At 37.1% G+C, this 23,699-nt stretch overlaps 1 protein-coding gene across 1 annotated transcript in view; it reads left to right on the top strand.

Moving 5' to 3' along the window:
* SPEF2 (sperm flagellar 2) overlaps positions 1-23,699 on the top strand; it is a gene marked incomplete at both ends in the record, with an annotated part of 174,432 nt that overhangs the window by 34,879 nt on the left and 115,854 nt on the right. Inside the window, 4 exons of the mRNA XM_080803297.1 lie at positions 1,451-1,637; positions 9,496-9,684; positions 15,933-16,120; positions 19,104-19,272. Coding sequence (XP_080659423.1) covers positions 1,451-1,637; positions 9,496-9,684; positions 15,933-16,120; positions 19,104-19,272 — 733 coding nt within the window. The remainder of the gene's footprint in view (positions 1-1,450; positions 1,638-9,495; positions 9,685-15,932; positions 16,121-19,103; positions 19,273-23,699) is intronic.

The raw sequence follows: 23,699 nt of genomic DNA, 5'->3' as shown, positions 1-23,699 counted from the left end.
CTGAGGCTTTGGTAGCTGCACAGTTTCTGCTCAAAGACTCTTAGTGACAGAATACAGCTAAATGTTGAGCCCCAGTTGATAAAATAAACAATTTCTCCGTGTGATTTTTTTTTAAAGAATTACTCTGTATCATACTTCTTAACATATCATTTGAAGTTGAGCAGACATCAGCTACTTGTCAGAACTATGAGGCACCAGGACAGAGAGGAGTATAATAGGATACTTTTCTTATGAGCTCAGAGTTCATCTGGGAGCAGCAAATGTACAAAAAATGAGCTGTAATACAATATGATCTATAGACATGCAATTGTTACTTCATTAAATATGAATTAACTGTGCTTTATAAGAATACTTAGATCTGTACAGGAATTAATGACAATTTAGTTCCTATATACCATATTAATGTGTCCTTGGCTTTTGAATAATGTAGTAAGTTGTATTTATACTGAATACATTAATACTTGTATTCAATACAAGTATTGAATACTTGTAACATAAAAAAATATTTATAATATTAAAACGTTATTTATTGGCAGGTAACAAGATAATCTTTTATCATTGTACTATTGTATCCTGTTTATTTTGTAAGGAGGTATGCAGATGAGAATTGATTATTTGATCCTTATATACATAAAAATGTATCTTTTACTTCTAAAGGTAATTTTTGAATGACCTGTAAGTTCTTGTATTAAGCCACCATTGTCCCATTAAATTGAGCATATTTGCTTTCTGTTGGTAACACCACCAGGTTCTTCCTGATTCTTTAATTTTGGACATGAGGTAGGCCAGGAACCAAAGTAGGTCTTCTTACTTGGGTCTTCAGGACTTGGGCAAGAGGCTAGGTCAGTCTTGTGTTTGCCAGTGTGGTATGATGAGCAAGTCATTTTTTAGCTGCCAAGCTCCCAGTAAGAGCTGGGCCACTGGTCTAAGCACTCAGAAAGTTACTGGAAGTTCATAGAGCAACTTGCATTTGCATGGGGGAGAGGAGGGTTGTACTGGATGGAACCATCCATGGCAGTACTTTCAATGTCCTGACATTAGGACTAGACGTCGTATGCCTTCTCTGACACTTTGGTTATCGATAATGTGCTTACTCTTGACTCAAAACACAAGAGACAAGAGGCCTAAAGCCAGCAGGCAGAAGAGGGAGAGGAACCCAGATCTCTGGGTTCAGCGAAGATCAGAGGTGAAAGAATAAGTCGACAGTAGGCTTAGAGAGAAGGCTATGCTAATGACCTCCCATCATAGAGTCCAGAAATGCAGCAAATGGAATCTAACGATGTTACGGATGTGACAATGAAGTTCTAATATTTATGTTAATGCTTGTCTTAAGAAATTAACAGAGCATGCAAGGGAGCCTTTTCCTGAGGTCTTCCTCCATAGTCAGTCAAAAGTAGTGGCATGTAACTGCATTTTTTAAAAAAATCTAAATAATAACTATTATCCTTAGTGCCTCCAAGACTTCTGCAGATACAGCAGGCCAGACAACTACTGATTTGTTAAACACTTATTCGGATGATGACTATATTAAAAAAATCCAAAAGCGCCTTGAGGAAGATGCTTTTGCAAGAGAGCAAAGGGAGAAAAGACGGAGGAGACTGTTAATGGACCAGTTAATAGCCCACGAAGCACAAGAGGTAAAATATGTAGATATAGCTTGAATAATAGTGCTGGAAAGTTTGCAAAATTTAGTCTTTTAAACACACACACACACACACACATATATATGTATCTTCGTTATTTATTATCTGTTACTCTGAATCAAATGTCAACAGAACATATTCACATCACCATGGCAAATACACTCAGAAAAAGAAATCTACATAAAAGATTTACTAAGTAATCTAAAATCCGGTGATGGTTATACAGCACTGTAACTGTACTTAATGCCACTGAATTGGACCCTTAAAAATGGTTGAGATGGTAAATTTTATGTCATGTATATTTTCCCTCAATAAAAAAAAAGTACTGACCAAAAAGGAACCTAAAATCTATGTCAAGTATGTGTATCCATTGTTGCTTTTGGAGGTAAGAGGAAATTTTTCCCCAGTTCTTTTGAGATATAATTGACAAATAAAAAATTGTATACATTTAATGTGTATGATGTGATGTTTTGATATCTGTATACATTGTGAAATGATTGCCATATGGAATTACCTGACACATCCATCACCTTACATAGTTAATTTTTTGTGTGTTTGGTGAGAACACTTAAGATCTACTTTTATAAGTTCAACATTTTTAGATTGGCATATAAGTGGGATTATGCAGTATTTATATTTTTACATTTGACTTATGTCACTTAGCATAATGGCTTTCAGATTCATCCATGTTGTCACAAGTGGCAGAATTTCCTTCTTTTTTAAGGCTGAAATAATATGCTATTGTGTATGTACTCCACATCTTCTTTATCTATTTCTCAATCAAAGGACACTGAGGTTTTTCCATATATTGGCTATTGTGAATAGTGCTGCATTGAATAGGGGGATGCAGACATCTCTCTCAGATACTGATTTCATTTCCTTTGGGTATATACCCAGGAAGTGGGATTGCTGGGTCATATGGTAATTCTATTCATAATTGTTTTGAGGAACTGCCATATTGTTTTCCTTAGAGGCTGTACCAGTTTACATGTCCAGTGACAGTTTTTTAGAGTTCCCTTTTCTTCACATCCTTGCCAGCACATGTTATTTCTTGTGGGTTTCTTTCTTTTTTTTTTTTTTTTAATGTGATAATCATTCTAACAGATGTGAAGTGTTATCTTATTATGGTTTTGATTTGGATTTCCCTGCTAATTAGTGATGTTGAGCACCTTTTTCATATACTTATTGGCCATTTGTTTGCCTTCTTTTGAGAAGTGTCTGTTCAGGTCCTTTGCCCTTTTTTAAAATCGGGTTATTTGGTTTTTTGCTATTACATTGTTTGAATTCCTTTTATACCTTGGATATTAACGAAATGTACATTTGCAAATATTTTCTCCCATTCTGTAGATTGCCCCTTCACTCTATTGATGGTCTCCTTTACTGTATAGAAGCTTTTAGTTAGATGTAATCTTACTTATATATGTCTGTTTTTGTTGCCTGTACTGTGGGGGTCATATTAAAAAGAAAAAAATCATTGCTTAGACCAATGTTAAGAAGTTTTTCCCCCTGTTCTTTCTTCTAGTAGTTTTATAGTTTCAGGTTTATGTGTAAGTCTAATCCATTTGGAGTTGATTTTTGTATACAGTGTGAAATTAGCGTACATTTTCATTTTTCTGCATGTGAATATCCAATTTTTCCAGCACCACTTGAAGAGACTGTCATTTCCCCATTATGTTGCCTTGGCACTCTTGTTGAAGATCAGTTGACTGTACAAGTATGTTTTTATTTCTGGGCTCTCTCTTCTATTCCATTGGTCTATATGTCTGTTTTTATGCAGTACCATACAGTTTTGAATACAGAAATCAGGAATACCTACAGTTCTGTTCTTCTTGCTCAAGATTGCTTTGGCTATTCATAATTTTTTGTGGTTTCATATGAATTTTAGTATTTTTTTATTTCTGTGAAAAATGCTATTGAAAATTTGATAGTGATTTTACTAAATCTATAGGTTACTTTAGATATTTTGGACATTTTAGCATTATTAATTCTTCTAACCCATGAACATGGGATGTCTTTCCACCTATTTATGTATTCTTCAATTCCTTTTATCAATGTTTTAGTTTTTAGTACACAGATCTTCCACCTCCATAGTTGAATTTATTCCTAAATATTTTATTATTTTTGATGCTATTATGAGTGGGATTGTTTTCTCAATTTTTTTCCAGATTATTTATTGTATATAGGAACATATTTTTATACATGTGAGTTTTGTATATTGATTTGGTATCCTGCAACTTTACTGAAATTGTTTTTCAGTTTGAACAGATTTTTTGTGTTGCTGTTGTTGGAGTCTTCAGAGTTTTCTGTAAAAAAAAATCATATCATATCCAAATGGAGACAGTTTTACTTCTTCCTTTCTAATCTGGATGCCTTTTATTCTTTTTCTTGTTAATGGTGCTGGCTTAGACTTCCAATACTATGTTGAAAAGAAGTGGTGAGAATAAGTACTTTTGTCTTATTCCAGATCTTGAAGGAATGCTGACAAGCTGATAGCTTTTAGCATCATACTATCGATTATGATGTTAGCTGTGGGCTTGTCATACATGGCCTTCATTATATTGAATTACATTCCTTCTCTACCTAATTTGTTCAGTTTTGATCTTGAAAAGATACTGATTTTTTTTCAGATGCTTTTTCTGCATCAATCAAGATTATCAAAAAGGGAGCTTTTTCATGAAAACAACATGGAGAAGTTGTTAGTCCTCTCAATTTGTTTATTGGTTTACTCTAGTGGTTCTCAGTGTGATTCCTGGACTGGCAGCATCAGAATCACCTGGAAGTTTTTAGTAATGTAAATAATTAGACCTTACCTCAGACCTATTGAATCAAGTTCAAATCACAGCTCTCGGGTGGAGCCTGTACTATAAGGCCCTCTAGGTAATTTGATGCAGCTATAGTTTGAGAATCCCTGATCAACTCTCACATTGAACACATGTTCACTGAGCCTCTTCTATGCTCTGGGTACTGTTCTAGCTAGACCTAGGATACCATAGTGAACAATAATATTGAGATATATATTCTCACAGAGCTTGCTGCTTGGGAGAGGATCTATAAACAAGAAAATGGATTAGAGTGTGAAGGGGCAGTGAAAGTGATGGGAGGGACAGGTGACATAGCCCTCACTTGGTCCAGAGACAGTTTCTAGAGGATGATAAATAGAAACATGAAGACGCTAAGTTTAGGTATGGGTAGTTGTGGTGGGATGTGAGTGGGGGTTAGTTTCCAGCAGAGGCTAGAATGGTGGAAATTAAAGTGTGTATCCAGAGAGAATATCATATAGAATGGCTCAGCACTGAGAGCTAAGGTTCTTAGCGAACTGAAGTCATTTAGCAGACATCCTCAGAGACTAAATCATGATGAGCCTTGCCAGCTGTGTAGAGGGAAATAGGAGCTTTTATCCTAAGTGCAAAGGGGAACAGGAGTTACAAGGTCAGATTTGACTTTAGAAAGATCACTCTTTGACTTTAGTTGTGAGAATAGATTGCAGCAAGTGAAAACAGGTTGCAGCTGGATTCTTACTAGGTTAGAAATTATCCCAGTTTAAATTTAGGGTGGTGGCAATGGGGATGGAGAGAAGTGGCTTCAGGAGCTATTTTAGTAATAAAATCAATAGGTATTAATGGTTACTTAGACAGTGAGGCAGTGAAAAATTGGGATGAGAGGCCAGCTTGGGCAGTTAGGTGGATGGAGGTGGCATTTGCTGCAATATGGAAGATGATGTGGAGGAACAGACCTGAGAAGAAGGTGATTTAAAATGTGAATGTAAACAGGACAAATTTGCATGTCTAAAATATGAAAGACTGGCATAAGACTTCACATAAGTATGAAGAAGTGAAACTATTTCTCCGTGGATTCACTTCTTTCTTAGAGAAAAACTTAAAAAACAAACAAACAAAAACCTCTTTCATCTCTGTGCTACAAAGTTCTTTCTCACTTCAGATACATGTATAAATTTACTCAGGCATATATCCTCCCTTTTACTTAATAGTCTCTCTTTTAATTGGAAGAATTACAGATTATAGAAATTGGATGATTAAAAAGTAGATTGTGAAATAACTACCTATTTCAAGTTTCCTTAACTAACAATGGAATCTTTAACACACTTCCATTTGTGTTACAAAACACTTGTGCATTGGCTGGTGGGGTTTTTTTCTTTCTTGCTTATAATCTAGACCTGATGTTTACCTGGAAAATGGGGTGAATGAATTCTTTCTGACTTTCCTCACTTTGTACCAGCATGCTATTAGCATTTGTTTTTCAAGGCTCTGGCCAGAGATTTGTTCAGGGACCAGCAACCTAACAGACATTAAAGTGAGTGAATGCTTTGGCTATTTCCAGCAAGGGAACTATTTCTTTTCAGTGTTTGGGAAAACTGCTGTTCCTCCAACCAGCCTGGGGTATGCAGCAAGGGACCTCCACTTCCACCGCCTCCTTTCTATCAAGTGTAGTGTCCCCGCCTCCCTGCATAGCTGACACAAGTGCACGGGCCACAGTGGTGGACTGTGAAATCCCCACTTGCAACATGGCCTATTTTCCTATCCATCCTTCTCTCTTCCCAAATGTTATTTGTCAGGGCTGGGATTTCTTCTGTTTCTTTCAAGTACCTGCAGCTTTTTGAGAGCATGACATGGATCTGATGTCAGCCCTGGATGCTTTTACTCTGGCTTCGTTTGTACTGAGCTACCAAGAATGCCTCTAAATATCTTCTCCAGCTTCCAGGTTGTTGCAATTTCCCCCTGGGGTTTGTATGCTCTGTTTTAGTTGGACTTGTGAAGAGAGAGCCAGAGACCTGTGCTCAAGTTGTTCTCTTGCCTCATGATTCATAAAGAAATGGATTACATGAATGAAATGATGAGATTTAGGGTTAGAACAATCACTTTAAGTTTTTTTGGGTGGATTTGGGAGAAGGGTGGGGGGAAGGATGGTAGAGGAGAGGCTGATATTGTTCAAGGTAGGGCTGGTGTCCATTGGTATGGAATGGAGTAATGGGTGCCTTAAAAACATACACAGGAGGTAAAATAGACTACTTCAAGAACTGGATATTAGGAATGATAAGAGAGGAATAAACTTCAGATGGCACCAACATTTTAGGTCAGAAGTCATAGCTTTATAGGGTCATAAACTGAGATGGGGAAATTCTGGGGGAGGACCAAAACTGAAGGGGAGTTGGTGAGTTTAGTTTAGGACTTGATGGGTTTGAAGTACCTCATAGGCATTTAAAATGGAGATACTCAAACTGTCAACCCAATTTAGCTCCCAGCTGGTTCTATGGTCATTTAGCTAGCATCTTGGTTGGCTCTTGGGATTCACTCCAACTCAATTATCTCTACCTTCCCAAACCTATTCCGCATTATTTTCTTGGAAACTGTGTTTGAACATCAGACCCCTTCTCTACGTCTTAACCCAACATCCTTAAATATTTAGCTTCCAGGTCTTTCCTGAAGGACTCCATTCCTCCCCAAGAGCTGCTCAGGCATCTTTGTCATTCTGAGCGTGGCATAGAGCAGGGTAGGCTCCTGGCTCCAGGTCATGCATAAAGCAGAGGGCCTTGCATCCAAATTGAGGGTATTTTGGGTTGCATATCTTTCTAAATCTTCCCCAAATATAATTAAAGGAGAAAATTTTTGATTTTATTCATTGCAGATATAGAATATTTCATCTAAGATAAGGATTAACCAGACATCTGTTTAGGCTGTACCGAGCACCTAACCATAGCTTATATCTTTCTATGAGAAAATGTGTTCCACATCCCTGTGAAATTTTTGTGAAAAAGTCTATTTCTAAAATATGAACTACTTGTACAATGGAACAAAAAAATAAATCCTTTCCACTCAACTTTTGGGTGCAGGTCTTAATACACTTGATGGTTCTTCATACTAAGGCTTTACATCTATAGCATTGACTAAGCACTCAACAGTGATTTCCTTTTCTTTTTACCTTTCTAACTATAATGTGTGGTCAGTAATCAAAACAGTTCTGACCAATCCAGTTTGTTCTTTATAAGGGTCAGAATGACTAGAACTCATCTGGACAACTAAATTGCCTTGCCATATAAACAACCAAATTATAGAATATACTCTATATTAATTATAGAATTCACTTGGAATAATAAATCAAGGCTATATTATTTAAAAAAATATGGTTGTGACTGTGCTTTATATATCCAAAACCACCCCCAAAATGTGGTAGGCAGTTTGGGCTGGGCTCAGTTATGCTGTCCTTTTGCTGGTCTCAGCAGCCTCTCTCATGTGTCTTTGGTCAGCTGGTGTGTTGGCTGGAGCTTCTTCGGGTCCACCTGGGAAGACTGGTGCCTCAATCTACCTCGTCTCTCATTTTCTTGCAGACCAGAAAATGTGGCAGCAGTGGTGGGGTGGGGCCACAAGAGAATTAAGAAAACCAGATCCCATGTGTGTGGGATTTTTTTGTTGGTTCTTTGTTTTTTGTTTTTTTGCTAATGTCCCATTGGTCAGTTTAATCAAATGGTTACCCCATACCCCATATTTAAGGAGTGGAGCAATAGATTCTACTTTTTGGTAAGAATAGCTGCAGGATACAATTGCAAGGATATGGATGAAGAAAACTGAAGAATTTGTGGCCATTTCTGTATTCTGCCTCAGCTCCACTACTGGATCTTGAGAGGAAACAAATGGTTAACATTAAAGATTCCAGAATTTTATAATTAGATTATCCATATGTTTCAAAGTTGTTCATGATTTTATTTTGTATTTTATATATGCTACTAAAAATTCATGTTTATTTTCAGTTGAAATTTCATTTAATATACATTTTTACATAATTTCTGGGTTTGAGTTTTGGAATTTACTATACAGTGTTATTATTTGCATCCAGATTCTGAAAATATATAGGGTATTTCTCTCATAATCTCACAGTGGCAGAGATCATTTGAAACAATGTCATTAATAATGCTAGATTTTCTTCCTAAACAGTTGGATTGTTGAGTGTTAAATGGACAACTCCAATGTTTAAGTATTCTTTTACATCTTCTGCCTTGAGAATTTTAATTACCTCCTCCTTCCACATGATGTCTCTGTTTAGACAGAATGAGAGCTTGAAGGGGCTTTGGAGATCATCTTCCACCTAAACCCCTCATTTCACCTGTCAAGAAGTAGGCCCTGAAAATCCAAATTACTTGTCCAAAGCAACACAGCCAACTAATGGTACGACTGGGGCTGCAATGGCTTCTGATTCCCAATTTAATGCTTTATTCCACTGCTCATGTACTGACTACCCTTCTGCTCTCTTAAAATAGATAAGAGAGCCAGGAGAATGCATCTAGTTTCTTTCAGATTACATCTGGTCAGATTTTCTGAGACAAGCCATAGGTCATGGTTCCTTAGACTCTCCTCCAGTCTTCCCATTCCATCAAATTGCAGCTTTTCCTCACACAGGTAGTGAGATGTCTACACTGGCAACTAACCATATCTTCCATCTTCAGCCAAAGTCTGCATTTACTTTTACAACCAGTATTTATTTCAGGAATTTCAAATTTCTGAAAACATGCTTGTAAGTTGAGAATCATATCCTTTGTTTATAAAACCTTGAAAACAGTTACCTAATTTATTTTTCATTGGATTTTAAACAAAGTAACAATTCACTTAAAATAATTGTGACTTGCAAAATCATAGTGCTTCCAGATACCAAAATGGTACAACCTTTGTTGGAAATCTTCATTTTTATAATTTGATTTTTGCCATGTTCAAATTTAAATCATATGACAGATGCCAAGGAATACTCTGCCTTGTGCACATTATTTATACATAGCCTTCTTAACCCAGTGGGAAATTTGGACATGGCCTTGACAAATAATTGGCTCCCCCAATGGTGTTTTCAGGAGGCATATCGGGAGGAGCAGCTGATTAATAGACTGATGCGGCAGTCCCAGCAGGAACGCAGGATCGCTGTGCAGCTCATGCATGTTCGACACGAAAAGGAAGTTTTATGGCAAAACAGAATTTTCCGAGAAAAACAGTATGAGGAAAGACGACTTAAAGATTTCCAGGATGCTCTTGATCGAGAAGCGGTAAACGATAACTCCCTTAAAAATCTAAGCTTACTTTTGATCCTTTCTACCAAGTCAAGGTAAACAAAACTGCATTTAGTTGCCAGTCACTTAAGAAGAATTAATTTTTATATGATCTCCCTCTTCTCTTCCTATTTTTATCTTTGTGTAAGTAATATCACAGCACATAGAGCTTCTACATGTCACACTCTCCCCCTTTAGTCTTGCTTCCACCAATATTTGATGTTCACGACCAATCTTTATGTTCACATAAAGTCATTTTGGTTGCCTGGAACTCATTCTCCAGTAGATTCCTCAAGAAGGGCTCAGGGAACAATATTCCGTGTATGTTGTATTGGATATTGTGTAGTATATACTGATAACAGGATAGGCCTTTTATACCTGATGGTCAGTTTTGCTCTATATAAAATCCCTAGTCCACATTTTCTTTCCTTGAATATCTTAAATACATTATTCCATTTTCTTCAAGTCAAAGTGTTATTGCCTATAATATGATAATCTAATTTTCAGTTTCTTGTGTGATTACTCCATTTTTGTAGATCTACTTTATTTTCCTTTAAAATCTGCTAAGTTTACTAGGATGGTATTGGTCTTGGTTATTCTGGGTGAACATTCTCAGGTGATGAGAGCACTTTTAAGCTACCTCTTTTCTATAAGATACTGTTAGTCTTTAATAAATGATTCCTTGCTTTGTGATAAAATAGGATTTTTATCAGGTCCACAGTGCATTAGTCCTTCCTCCAAACCCAAATAGGTGGCTTATTCAGGGTACTCTGGTTGATTGTATTTGAGAATGGTACATAAGTAGGTATACTCTTGGCCACTGTGGTATCAATCCATCTAGGTCCTTTTATAACTCTGAAAATCAAAATATCTAATCTTTTGATTATTTGATACATTAATATTTTCCTTATTTTTATGTATATATGGGTTCTAGTTATCAAAATAGATCTATTTTATCAATGGATTATGTAGATTTCTTCTTGCCTATTTCCTATTAGAGGTATTTCAAATGTATTCAATCTATTAGTCCAGATTTGATTGAAGAAATACAAAACTCATGTGAGTGGCATTTTAAATAGCCTGTCTTCAGCGCTGTAAAATAGTCACAAAACTAGGCTGAATGGGAGAGAACACCTCATAAAAAATAGGAAGGGAATGCTTTATGTATCAGATTCATGGTTTACACCATGATAGTCCATGAAAATAAGTACAGCTTTTGCTAAAATTATACAATTTTTAGAAATATCATTTAAAAATAAAGAAAATGGTGCTCTTGCCTTTTGTAGAATAGACATTGCTGAAATGTTAGGGGGAGGGGTAAAGAACTATACCTCCATTACTCTATGAATTTGAGTTGCATGATCGCTGATTTCAGGTGTCCAGTTAAAGAGCTGAATTATCTGGATAATTGCTTCATCCCTCTTTTTTGACAAGAGTGAACTTGAATAGATTGAATGGTATTCGCTTACTTTAGAAATGATGTGTTTAGCTAATCTTTCTAAGTGCCTATTGAAAAATATGTCTGCTTCAAGCCCAGTTAATGAAGTGCATAGTATCAAAGCATTTATAGCAGGACTGGGCTTACTGTGATAACCTGCATTTTTCTTTAACTAAGCCTGAACGGACTTCGGAGGATTAGAACACTCTGGCCTGCTAGAGCCTCAGAGACCAGAACTGTGAGGTTCTGTAGCGTCTGCGAAAATTATATCCCTTCCTCTCACAATGATTACCTTTCCTTAAAGCTGAGGTATCTGCTTCCCTGACACTCTTCTTTGTGAGGTGGCTTGATTTCATGGGTTCTCTCTGCAAACACTGAATTTATCACCTCCTACATCAACAGTGGCTGATGTACAAGTAGGAGCCAAAGAAATAAATAGTGAATTGAAGTTTCCAAAGGAACACTGTTACCTTTTCTTCCTAGTCTCATGCACTAAATAAACAAAATATATCTTGTTCCCCACAGCAGATCATTCTACTGCTTTCCTTTTGTGAAGAGACTTTTTTAAAAATTGTTTTTTTACTTGCTACTGTTCTTGTAGTTTCTGTTATTGTTTGCAGTAGGAGAAGGGGGAGAATTCTAGAAGTACTTTTAAACCTCTTAAAATTTAAAAAATCTGTTAGGTGGGGTGCCTGGATAGCTTAGTCAGTTAAGCATCCAACCTTTGATTTTGGCTCAGGTCATGATCTTGGGGTCTTGGGGTCAAGTCCTGCATCGGGCTCCAGCCTCAGTGGAGACTCTGTTAGGGATACTCACCCTCTGCCCCTGCCCCCTGCTCTCACTCTTTCTCTCAAATAAATAAATAAATCTTTTTTAAAAACTAAAAAATAAAAAGTCTGTTAATGATAGAGGCTATTAGTAATATGTCACATTATTAATATTAATTATTAGTCTACTATCACATGATCCCTTTCTGTTGAGTTCTGCTATGGAGATGCTCTCCTGGTTTTCTTCCTTCTTTATTGGCTGCCTCTTCTTGGCCTTCTTTGTTGGCTCATTCTCCTCTAATACCAAAACATTTAATGCCAGGGCTTCTTAAAGCTTAGTTCTAGGCCTGCTTCTTTGCTCCTCTGTGTTATTTCCTCGGACAACCTCTTAATGCAAAACCAGGTTATGTAATTGCTGTGATAGGCAACTCATACATTTATACGTTGTCCTCTGCAGCAAAGACCCACGTACTCAACTGCTTTCCTGACATCACTACTCTTTATATCTCAGTGACACCTTAAATTCAACATGTTAAAGCCAAATTTATGAGCCTTCTTACTAAACTGCTCTTTTTCAAGTTTCTGTATTTCCATAAATGGCAACATTATTTATTCGGTTATATGAGTGTAAAACATCAGGATCCACTCAAATCCTGTTCCACCCTTTCTTCCATATCAAAAATATCACTGTCTTGTCAATTTCACATACTAAATATTTCTTCAATTTGTCCATTTTTCCCCATGTCTACACTACCAACCCAGTCTCTGCTACTATTACTACTATTTTTACTATGACTATGACTACCACTACAACTACTACTACAGTGGTCTCCTTTGTCCATTTTGAGTGGCTGTGAATTAGCAACTGCAGTTGGGATATAACATTCTTTATATTCTCTAAATCAGCCTAAGCTTGAAATCCAGCAAACCTCTGCCCATAGAGGTGCACAGATGCACGGTGCCCCAGGTCACAGGCCAAGTCACCAGGGAAACACTGCAAACATCAGGCTCAGGCCCAGCCTGCTGTCCTTGAGACCCGAGTTGCCCCAGACCACACACATTGCCTCCAGTGGCACATGTCTTTGCAGAGGGTGTTCCAGCTTTCATGGGTCCCTCACATGTTCCCTTCTGAGTTCTCCTGCTCCCCAGGAAGTGCCAAGAAGTGGGTGCACATCTCTCCCTCTTTCTCTTTACTCTCAGAATCTTTCCTCCTTTCCACTCCCTTGGAGTGACCTAGATTAATTTGCTTTTAAGGAGAGTCCTTAAGGAGGAGGAGGAGTTTCCAATAGCTTCTGCTTTTCTGTCTTGCCGAAATTTCCTGAAGCAAGAGGTAAAAAGGACCTGTTAGAAAAGAAGGAAGGGGAAATTAGAGATAACTTATACAAATTTCCTGCCCTACTATCATCTCCTACAAATCATCTTCCATTGTGCAGCCAGAGGAACCTTCTCGACTCTCAGATTTGACCTTTGGCCTCATACTCAAAAACCCACCCATGGCTTCTCTTCGATCAGATCCCTGCTCACACCTTGATCCTGTGTCTCCCGGACTCTGGCCGTACTGGTCTGCTCTCAGATCCTTGAACAAGTCATTTCTTCTGCTATCCCCTTCTTCCCTCATACCTTTCCCCAGCTACTCCTCATCTTTCAGAACTCTGTGCACAGGCCACTGTGAGGCTCCATACTCCATCACCCTTCCTGATGACACTGTACAAGTGCAAAGTCATTGTGAGGCATCTTCACTGCCCCTCCCACTGCACATAAGCTCCGTGAGGAAAGGGATCATGTTTGTTTCTGCTCACTATTGTTTCCCCAGGGCTGAGGCCAATGTCTAGTACAAGAAAGGCCGGGGTGGGGCAGGGGGGTGGGGGGCAGTAGTGCAGAAAGGGAGAGAGGGAGAGAGAAAACTTTGTGTTGTCCATCATCAGTTTTTGTCTGTTTTGGTTTTGTATTTAGATTAAATCTCTTTATCTCATCCTTTAAGATAATTGAGCATCTATTCTATATTGTTTCTGATTTCAAATTTCTATTCTACCCTATTAGTAGTAATAGTACTTAATTATAATAATATTTAACATTTTTTGAGCATTTATTGTGAGTCTAGCATTGAGCTGTGTTTATCACATGTACATATAATTCTTGCAACAGCCGTCGGAAGTGGACGCTACCCTTGTCTACCTTTTGCACATAAGGGAAACAAGACTTAGAAAGCTCGCCTTCACACAGACTGTCAGTGGTGTAGGCAGGAGCACAGCTGGCTCTAGCAGACTCCAGAGTCTGGGCCTATAACAACCGAGATTGACTTCCTCCTACAGACTTCCTTTTTCCTTTTCCTTCTTTCTTTTTTTAGGGCTTCAACCCAGTTTGTTGCAGTGTGACAGGAAATGGTGGTGGGTTTAGCACAGGGAGGTGGGGTTGGGTAAAGGTAGAAAATTAGTAGCTAAAAAGAAGGAAGAAAGGCCTGGAGGGAGAGAGGGAGACAGCACCGAGGTGAAAGCTGCTGCCTTCTGGTGAGGATCATTACACTGGTCCCTGTAAGGCTTGGGTCCCTTCCCATCCGAAACATTTCCACATGATTTACAGGCACTCTGAGTCAAGCAACCTCACACCCCATTTCCTGTCACCACACAAGTTCTCATCTGGCTACTCCTGCTCTTTTAGATTCCTCTTCATCAGACCTCTTCACAGGTGATGAAGCATACCATAGAGCTTCCTACTGAAATGGTGTGCTTTCCCCAGGAAGACGGGGCCTATAGAACAACACAACAACAACAAATTCTGGTGATTCCTGAACTTGCCAAATGGACAGGACTGACCTCGGGGGTCACCCAGTCTGACCACTTTCCCAATAAAAAGAAAACAAACTAAATATAAAACACTAACAAAAACAAATGAACCTTCCATTTGGTTCAGTGGACAAAGGCCATAGTCCATTGTCAGGCATTTAGTCATGTGTGAGTAGTATCACAAGAAATATTTGCCCGATGGGATGGTTTGGTAAGTTTTTCTGTGTATGCCAAGTCTTCTTAATACCCCAGTTCATGCTGAGGACATGGGGGCTGAGGGAGGCTGGAACTAGGAGCTTAGGACTTGACTTCTGTATTCAGGCTGGGGCTTGACTGATGGCAGCTCCCCCAAGGCCCAAGTTCACCTCCATTTTATACTCATCGGGTTAAGTTACTGGAGGCAAGTCTATTTTCTGGGCCATGTTAGCCCAGGATAGAATTTCTCAAGGAGCTGGGATAGCTATTTGAAAAACAGCTTTTAGTCATGCTTTGACCTTTGCACTTGACCTTTGCTCTTTGTGTGAAGAAAGGGTTTCTCTAAACAAAAAAATAGTGCAAACGAAGCAGAGGGTCATAACAAACTGTAAGTATTTCATTACTTTCTGCAGAAATTAGTGCTCTCTATGAGTGAATTTTACCAATTTATTAAGGCTATAGGAGCAGAATGGGTTTTTTTGTTGTTGTTATTGTCTAAATACATTAAACATTTGTGGTGCATGTGTGATATTCTCAAGCCAGTAATATCAGAGATTTTCCAAAATATTTTCTAAGGATGAATCAGTATTCTAGAACTCTCTCACTAAGAGATGGGGGGCATTGCCCAGGCAGAGCAGATATATCAGGTTAGGGCTCCTAAAATGGGTTTGAAGGGGCCAGCTGTGCTAGGGTCTGACACAGGACTTGCCTGTTTCTCTGTGATCCCTGCCTCTATTTGCAACCCATGAACTCAAGTCTTCTTTTAAAACACTTAAGATCCAATTTCTCATTAGGCTTCATTGGGCTTTCCACAGTTATACCACTGTTCTCTGTATTCTATTTTGCTAAGATACGCTAAAGGTGGAATATTTCCAATATCGTCTTTGCCATCATACTCAGTAGTTAATAAGGAGAAAGTGCTCTTTTGCGATTACGTTTTTCTTGGTGTAAAAGGATGTTTCATTCTATTTAGAGTTTTTTTTGCCTATTGAAATGATAATTTTTTTTTCAGGTGAATCATCGCAAATTACATTGACTTAAAAATGTCTTTGCCTTTCTTAGGCTTTGGCCAGACAAGCCAAGATTGATTTTGAGGAACAAGCCATCAGAGAGAGGGAAATTCATGAACAGATTGCTGTGGAAAGAGCTCAGGCTCGTTACAGAAAGCATTACACAATATGTGCAGTAATTTTGGATCAAATACTTGATTTGTCCACTAAGGTGGCAGACTACCGGATGTTGACAAATAAGTAAGTCTTGTTTTTTGTAATCATTACAGTAGAGACATCACATGTAGACACTCAGTTGATAAGAGAGACAATAATTTTTCTTAAAAAAATAATAAGAAGTGGGGTCCAGGATGCCTGGATTACTGACTTAACTCATCCCCCAATGAGCCTTATTTCAGGTGTATTTGTATGTCTTTTAACAATTAAATTTTGTGTCTAGATTATAATTAAGATAACTATGATAATTTATTTGAAATACTTGGAACTTCCTAAAAGCTTGGAATTGTTTGAAGATTATTTTACTGGTCATTAAGTCTATTTATTTTTATTGCCATTTATTTCTAAAAGTAATTAATACACTTAGAAGGAAATAGTCAACAATACAAAATATATTAATACTATGCCAGAATAAGAACAAAGGAAAATCCAAATTAAAGTAGAAAGTTAAGAACAAGGGATAAACTGGAACATGGTTATAGTGGCAGCAGTAGTTGCTGCAACTGAGCTGCAAATTTTATCTGAGCTTCCTGGTAGCCAAAGTAAAAAGGGAAATACAACCTGTCAGGTATTTTCCATTTACCATTCTGGTTCTTTACAAAATACATATCTCTTCTTGGCACTCAGTTTAGAACAGTAGTTCACTTATATGGTACCCTCACCTAAGACACACTGAATAGTGTAGTCAATCTAGTGGAGAATGTTCTCAGCAACATCTTTTAAGCAGATGTATCATCTGGCTTCATAGACTTACATCTTGTGATATTCTTTGCTGAAAGCTAAAGGGGAATGAAATCACAGTAGATCTCAGTGAAGGGGATTCCACAAGGGCAAAGATTAGGTGACCCAGTTAAATGTGTATACATCTCAAGTTACTTAGACTAAGATCTTCTAGAGAACACACTATTGCCCACAGTGACTGCACCAGTTTATATTCCCACCAACAGTACACAAGGTCCCCCTTTTCTCCACATCCTTACTTTTTACTTCTTGTCTTTTTGATACCAGCCATTCTGACAGGTGTGAGGTGATATTTCATGGTGGTTTTGATCTACATTTTCCTGATGATTAATGATGTTGAGCATCTTTTCATGTACCTGTTGGGCATCTTTATGTCTGCTTTGGTAAAATGTCTATTCAGATCCTCTGCCCATTTTTAAAATTGGATTGTGTGCTTTTTTTGCTATTGAGTTGTGTAAATTCTTTATGTATTTTGGATATTATCAGGTATGTGATTTACAAATATTCGGAAATATTTCCCCCCATTCAATAGATTGCCTTTTCTTTTTATTGATTGTTTCCTTTGCCTTGCAGAATCTTTTAAGTTGGATGTAGTCCTACTTGTTTATTTTTGCTTTTGGTATCAAATCCAAAAAAGTCATTGCCAAGACCAATGTCAATACTGCCTATGTTTTCTTCTAGGAGTTGTATGGTTTCAGGTCTTACATTCTTTAATTCATTTTGAGTTATTTTTTGTGTGTTGTGTAATATATGTGTCTTTTAATTGCAATTGAACAAAACAATGACATATTTTATTATTCTACACTACCAACAGTCAAGATAAACTCATGTTACTTCATTGAACAAGATATTATCAGTGTTTTTTTTTTTCTAAAGCACAGGTAAATTTTTGGTATCAGCCAATTCAGAAGAACTGACTTTTTAGACTTCTTCTTAAAATTATTAATATTCAGATAATAGGATATTAATTAAGTAACTGTAAGATTAAGTTTTGGACAATATATAAGTTATTAACCACTTGTATCACCATAGAAACCAATGCCATGTCAATAATTCTGATGTTATATTATTTCTATGGCTGAGCTTATCAGTTTCTAAACTTTCATATCTCTACAAAGTAACCCTTAGCAACTGTAAATATTTTATTAATGGAAACATAAGGTGATTATATTTGAAGTTGTACATTTAATTGAAATACTACTTTTCATATTGTGGCAAAACATATATAATGCAAAATTTACCCTTTTAATCATTTTAGAAACACACTTCAGTGGCATAAGTACATTCACATTATTGTGCAACTGTCACCACCATCTATCTCCAGAACTTTTTTATTATTCCAAACTTAAGTTTGTACTGTACACATTAAGCGCTGTACACATTAAATAACTCTCCAGCCCCTGATAAACCTCTGTTCTACTTTCGATCTCTGTGAGTTTGTATATTCTGGGTATCTAATATAAATGAAGTCATATTTGATTTGTTGTTTTAGTGTCTGGCTTATTTCATTTAACCTAACCTCTTCAAGTTTCATCCATGTGGCATATATCAGAATGAAATGAAAGAAATACTACTTGTTTTGTTGTAATTTCAAGCTCTAGTCTATTTCTAGAGAAATACATCAGAATTATGTCAGGCTCTTTCCTTCCTTTGCATTTTGTTCTTCTTGAAACTATCTTCCCATCAGCCTGTCCTGATTACCTCTTAAGCCTTCATCAGATTTAAATAGAAATAGTTACTGAAAAATAATTTTAAAGGTCATCAAATATACAATGACAATATAACCACCATACATTTGACTTTTCTATTAGAAATTATTGCAAATATGGAAACCAACTGTCATCCTAAAAGGGCTTTGGAAAATACTCAGTCTGTTCATTTTGCACAGGAAGACAGTGATATTACAACATTTAAAGGATTTCCTAAGATTGCACAGCCATTTAATGTCATGGCTGGGAATTGTTTTAGAAAAACCCAAGTTTTAGGATAGCGCTCATTATTTTCAAGCATATTGTTCTGTTAGTGCACAGTCCATATGAAAGTTTGAAGAATCAGTGACTTGAGGTAATGTGGGTTCATTCAAACCTACTAAGTTTGAGACGTTCTCTATCCATTAGCAATATACAGTGATAGTAAGTGGAATCCCTAGCCTCAAACAGCAGACAGTAGGGAATGAATTTAATAATGTAAAAGCCAAGGTTTAAGATATATATTGGACTAAATATTGATTCTTCTCTACTTTTCTTTTAAATTTTTTTTGCTATAGTATGATTCCATATAAGTTGATGCATGATTGGAAGGAACTGTTTTTTAATGGAAAACCTATATATGAGCAAGCTTCTATTAAGCATCTACCAGCTAAGCCCTCTGCAGAGCAACTTACAGAACTGGAGAAGAGGGACTTACTCGATAACAATGATTATGAAGAATATAAGGTACTTACTAATGTGGCATAATGAGAGAGAATGCAACATAATGCGTGGTGTTTCTCTAACATTAATTTTGTGATGTTGTGTCGTTTCATCCTTATTAATAAAAATGAACATTTTATATTTGCCTTTTCCCTTGATTTAATTTGTATTTATATATTAATTTTTAAATGCCTAGCCTATCCATAACCTGTTATCTGTTACTCCCAGTAATAGTCGGAGAGTGGTCTGAAAAAAAATAAAACATAATACATTGTGAGGGCTGATAGATTATAGAATTTTTAAAATATTTTAATTTATTTATTAGCATTTTCTTTGTATGAGCTGTATACCTTCACTACAAAAACCCTTGCATAAAGGTTTTTCTTTAGAAATTTATTTAAATTGTATATAGTTTTTAGAGGCATATAGAAGAGGAGAAGTTCTGGATTGAGGAGTACCATAGATTCAAACAAAGCTTTATTCAGATTTGAAAAAGTAATGGGTATCACTTGCGCCTAAAGAGCTGCTTAAAAGACTTTGGGTCAGGCCGACCAAGGTGAGACCTTGGGAAGCCTGGGAGAGACTTAGTTTCCCAATTTATGAAATGGGTATATTAATATACCTATTTTATTTTGTTATTATGAAACTTATTTAAGATAATATGTGTTAAATATTTAGTCAAGTGCACTGCATGTTGGATACAAATAATACATATAAATTTCTTTCCTCATCACCCTGCTCTCCCCATTGCATTTCATTGCACCTTTAGGAAGAAAGATATAAAATTAAGAGCCACCAGATGGAAGTTCTAGGTAAATACACATCAGTGAAATGAAGAATGAGGCCCACTATTATATCACTGAATGAGTTTTAGAAGGGTAGTAAGTGCAACATGAAAAAAAAAGAGAAGGAAGAATAATTTGACCGAATCATTTGCTGATATTTAGCAAATACACAATAAATGTTTGTTGAAAGGATGCATGAATAAAATGAATGAATGACAATGAATAGGGCAAAGTGTGAAATAGCACTTATTTGTTAATATTTAAAAAAGATAGATTTATAGGGGTGCCTGGATGGCTCAATTGGTTAAACATCTGACTTCTGATCTCAGCTCTGGTCTTGATCTTGGAATTGTGGGATCAAGTCCCATGCTGGGCTCCATGCTGGGCATGGAGCCTACTTAAAGTAAAATTAAAAAATTAAAAAAGATAAATTTATGGTAAAATGATGAAGTGACCAAAGAGAAATTAAATGTACATCATTGTAATTGGATGTGTCTATATTTATATCATTAAAAGAATTTTTATTTAAGAATTAGCTAGAACTTTATAGTATATACATACATATTTATTTAGTATGGTTGTGGAATATAGTAGATCTAGTGTGTTAACCTAAAATATTCTTTTGCATAATAAATGCTCTGATATTAAAATATGTGATTAAAATATAAAATAACTGTTGTAAGTTAAAAGTCATTTTATTTGACAGATTTTGCTAATTTATAGAATATTTATTTCTAAGTTTTTTCTTAAACAGCTCTATCTCCTCTATTCTTATTGCTTTCATAAATCAGGAGACCTGGTAGTCTGCAGCTTAGCAAAGATTTGCCTTTCTAATTTTTTTCTTGTTTGGGAAATCATTACCACAGGAACATGCTTGTCTTACCCACATCCTGAAGCAGCTGGTATGTTTCTTTTGCAGGAAATTATAAACTTTTGTTAGGAGTATGTGAACGTCTAGCAATATACTTTATTTTGTTTATAGTTTTTGCTGTTTTCCTAGAAATGAAAATTATCCTAGGATTTCTGATATATGTTTGTATGTTCTGTTCCTTTCGACTACATGATGGAAAATAGATGATTTTCTATCCTAGCACAGGTGTTAGGATATTACTGTAAACTATCCTCTTATCACTCCCTGTTCTTAGAGCTTTTTTCTCCTCAGAAACTTTTCACATGTTCTTGCAGGTAAAAAATAAATGCTTCAACTTGTAAACTATATCATCTGGCATAAATAACCTTTTGTAGGAGGAAGAGAGGCAACAATCAGCGGCTTAGCTAACGGAAACCGTTGTCCATATTTATCATTGCTAAATTTACTCAGGATTTTTAATCCTTCAAGTAAATGCATAGCTTAGAAATTAGTCTTTGAAGAGTTTACATTCTTAGCATACGTAGCATACTGTATCTATTGATACGCCCAGATCCGGCATCCTGAAAAAATGGATACATCAGGGCTTCAGGCCCATACTTTTAAAGGTCTGTCAGCATAAGCTAGGATGCTTAAAATTTTTGAATATTACAACTAGAAATAGACATAAAAACATGTACACATGTACACATCATTTATAGAGACTAAATTTGAACCTCATTGCTTAACATCATTTCCTAAATCATCACATTCTATAAACTGGATACACAGGAGAGAGGTCTAGTTCAAGAACAGTATGGCCAGGAACATCATCTATCTGTCCAAGAAGGAAGCCTCATGGAGCAGCCAGGACATCCACTGTTACAGGATAACCATGAACTACTCATCCAAGAGTGGGAAGCAGTTATGAAAACCCAGTGGCCTATGGGCAGCAGGCTAAGCCAGGAGACCAACTACTTAAGAGCCAAAGCTGTTCCAGCGCAGTTCCCACCCAGCAGCCAGTGGTTCTTGACTGTACAGTGGACTCCTCCGAGTAAATCCCAAACTTTCCCACATGCAAGTCCTTTTTATGACTCTTACTGGCAAATTACCCAGAATTCCACAGTATTTGATTTTTTATAGAAACTGCTTATTAGCAGTTACCTATTGAATGAGTGGGAGTTACCAAAATTTGGTCTTCATAAACTAAAATTTGGCCATGCTTTCTTTTTTTTATTTTTTTAAAGATTTTGTTTATTTATTTGACAGACAGAGATCACAAGTAGGCAGAGAGGCAGGCAGAAGGAGAGGAGGGAAGCAGACTCTCCGCTGAGCAGAGAGCCCAATGCGGGGCTCGATCCCAGGACCCTGGGATCATGACCTGAGCCGAAGGCAGAGGCTTTAACCCACTGAGCCACCCAGGTGCCCCTAGCCATGCTTTCTTGAAGACACAGATTTTTCTAAGTCTCTGCCACAAAGCACTTGGCAATTTAGGGAGATCTGCTGTGCATGCCCACGAACAAGTTGTAGCTGGAATTACCATTTTGGAAGGATCATCTATGTTGTTGCAAGCTGTTCATGGTTTTTAATTGTTGTGTTTTTGTTTTTAATGAAAACCTGTTGTTTAAATTCATGATCAGTTGAGGTTGCTGGGGTTGTTGGATTACCCTATAGTGTGTGTTGTAATGCATATTTTTTTTAATTTAATTTCTTTTCAGTGTAACAGAATTCATTGTTTATGCACCATACCCAGTGCTCCATGCAATATGTGCCCTCCTTAATACCCACCACCTGGCTTCCCCAACCTCCCACCCCCCACCCCTTCAAAACCCTCATGACTTTTTCAGATAGTCTCTCATGGTTCATCTCCCCCTCTAATTTCCCTCAACTCCCTTCTCTCCATCTCCCCATGTCCTTGTGTTATTTCTTATGCTCCACAAATAAGTGAAATCATATGATAATTGACTCTCTCTGCTTGACTTATTTCACTCAGCATAATCTCTTCCAGTTCCGTCCATGTTGATACAAAAATTGGGTATTCATCCTTTCTGATGGAGGCATAAGACTCCATAGTGTATAAGGACCACATCTTCCTTATCCATTGTGTCCGTTGAAGGGCATCTTGGTTCTTTCCACGTTTGGCAACCATGGCCATTTCTGCTATGAACATTGGGGTACAGGTGGCCCTTCTTTTCACTACATCTGTATCTTTGGGGTAAATACTCAGTAGTGCAATTGCAGGGTCATAGGGAAGCTCTATTTTTAATTTCTTGAGGAATCTCCACACTGTTCTCCAAAGTGGCTGCACCAACTTGCATTCCCACCAACAGTGTAAGAGGGTTCCCCTTTCTCCACATCCTCTCCAACACACGTTGTTTCCTGTCTTGCTAATTTTGGCCATTCTAACTGGTGTAAGGTGGTATCTCAATGTGGTTTTAATTTGAATCTTCCTGATGGCTAGTGATGATGAACATTTTTTCATGTGTCTGATAGCCATTTGTATGTCTTCATTGGAGAAGTGTCTGTTCATGTCTTCTGCCCATTTTTTGACATGATTATCCATTTTGTGTGTGTTGAGTTTGAGAAGTTCTTTATAGATCCTGGATATCAGCCTTTTGTCTGTACTGTCATTTGCAAATATCTTCTCCCATTCCGTGGGTTGCCTCTTTGTTTTGTTGACTGTTTCCTTCGCTGTGCAGAAGCTTTTGATCTTGATGAAGTCCCAAAAGTTCATTTTCCTTTTGTTTCCTTTGCCTTTGGAGACATATCTTGAAAGAAGTTGCTGTGGCTGATATCAAAGAGGTTACTGCCTATGTTCT

The sequence above is a fragment of the Martes martes genome (genome assembly GCF_963455335.1).
Source record: "Martes martes genome assembly, chromosome: 5".
Classification (NCBI taxonomy): Eukaryota; Metazoa; Chordata; class Mammalia; order Carnivora; family Mustelidae; genus Martes; species Martes martes.
This window is presented reverse-complemented; position numbering and strand designations above follow the sequence as displayed.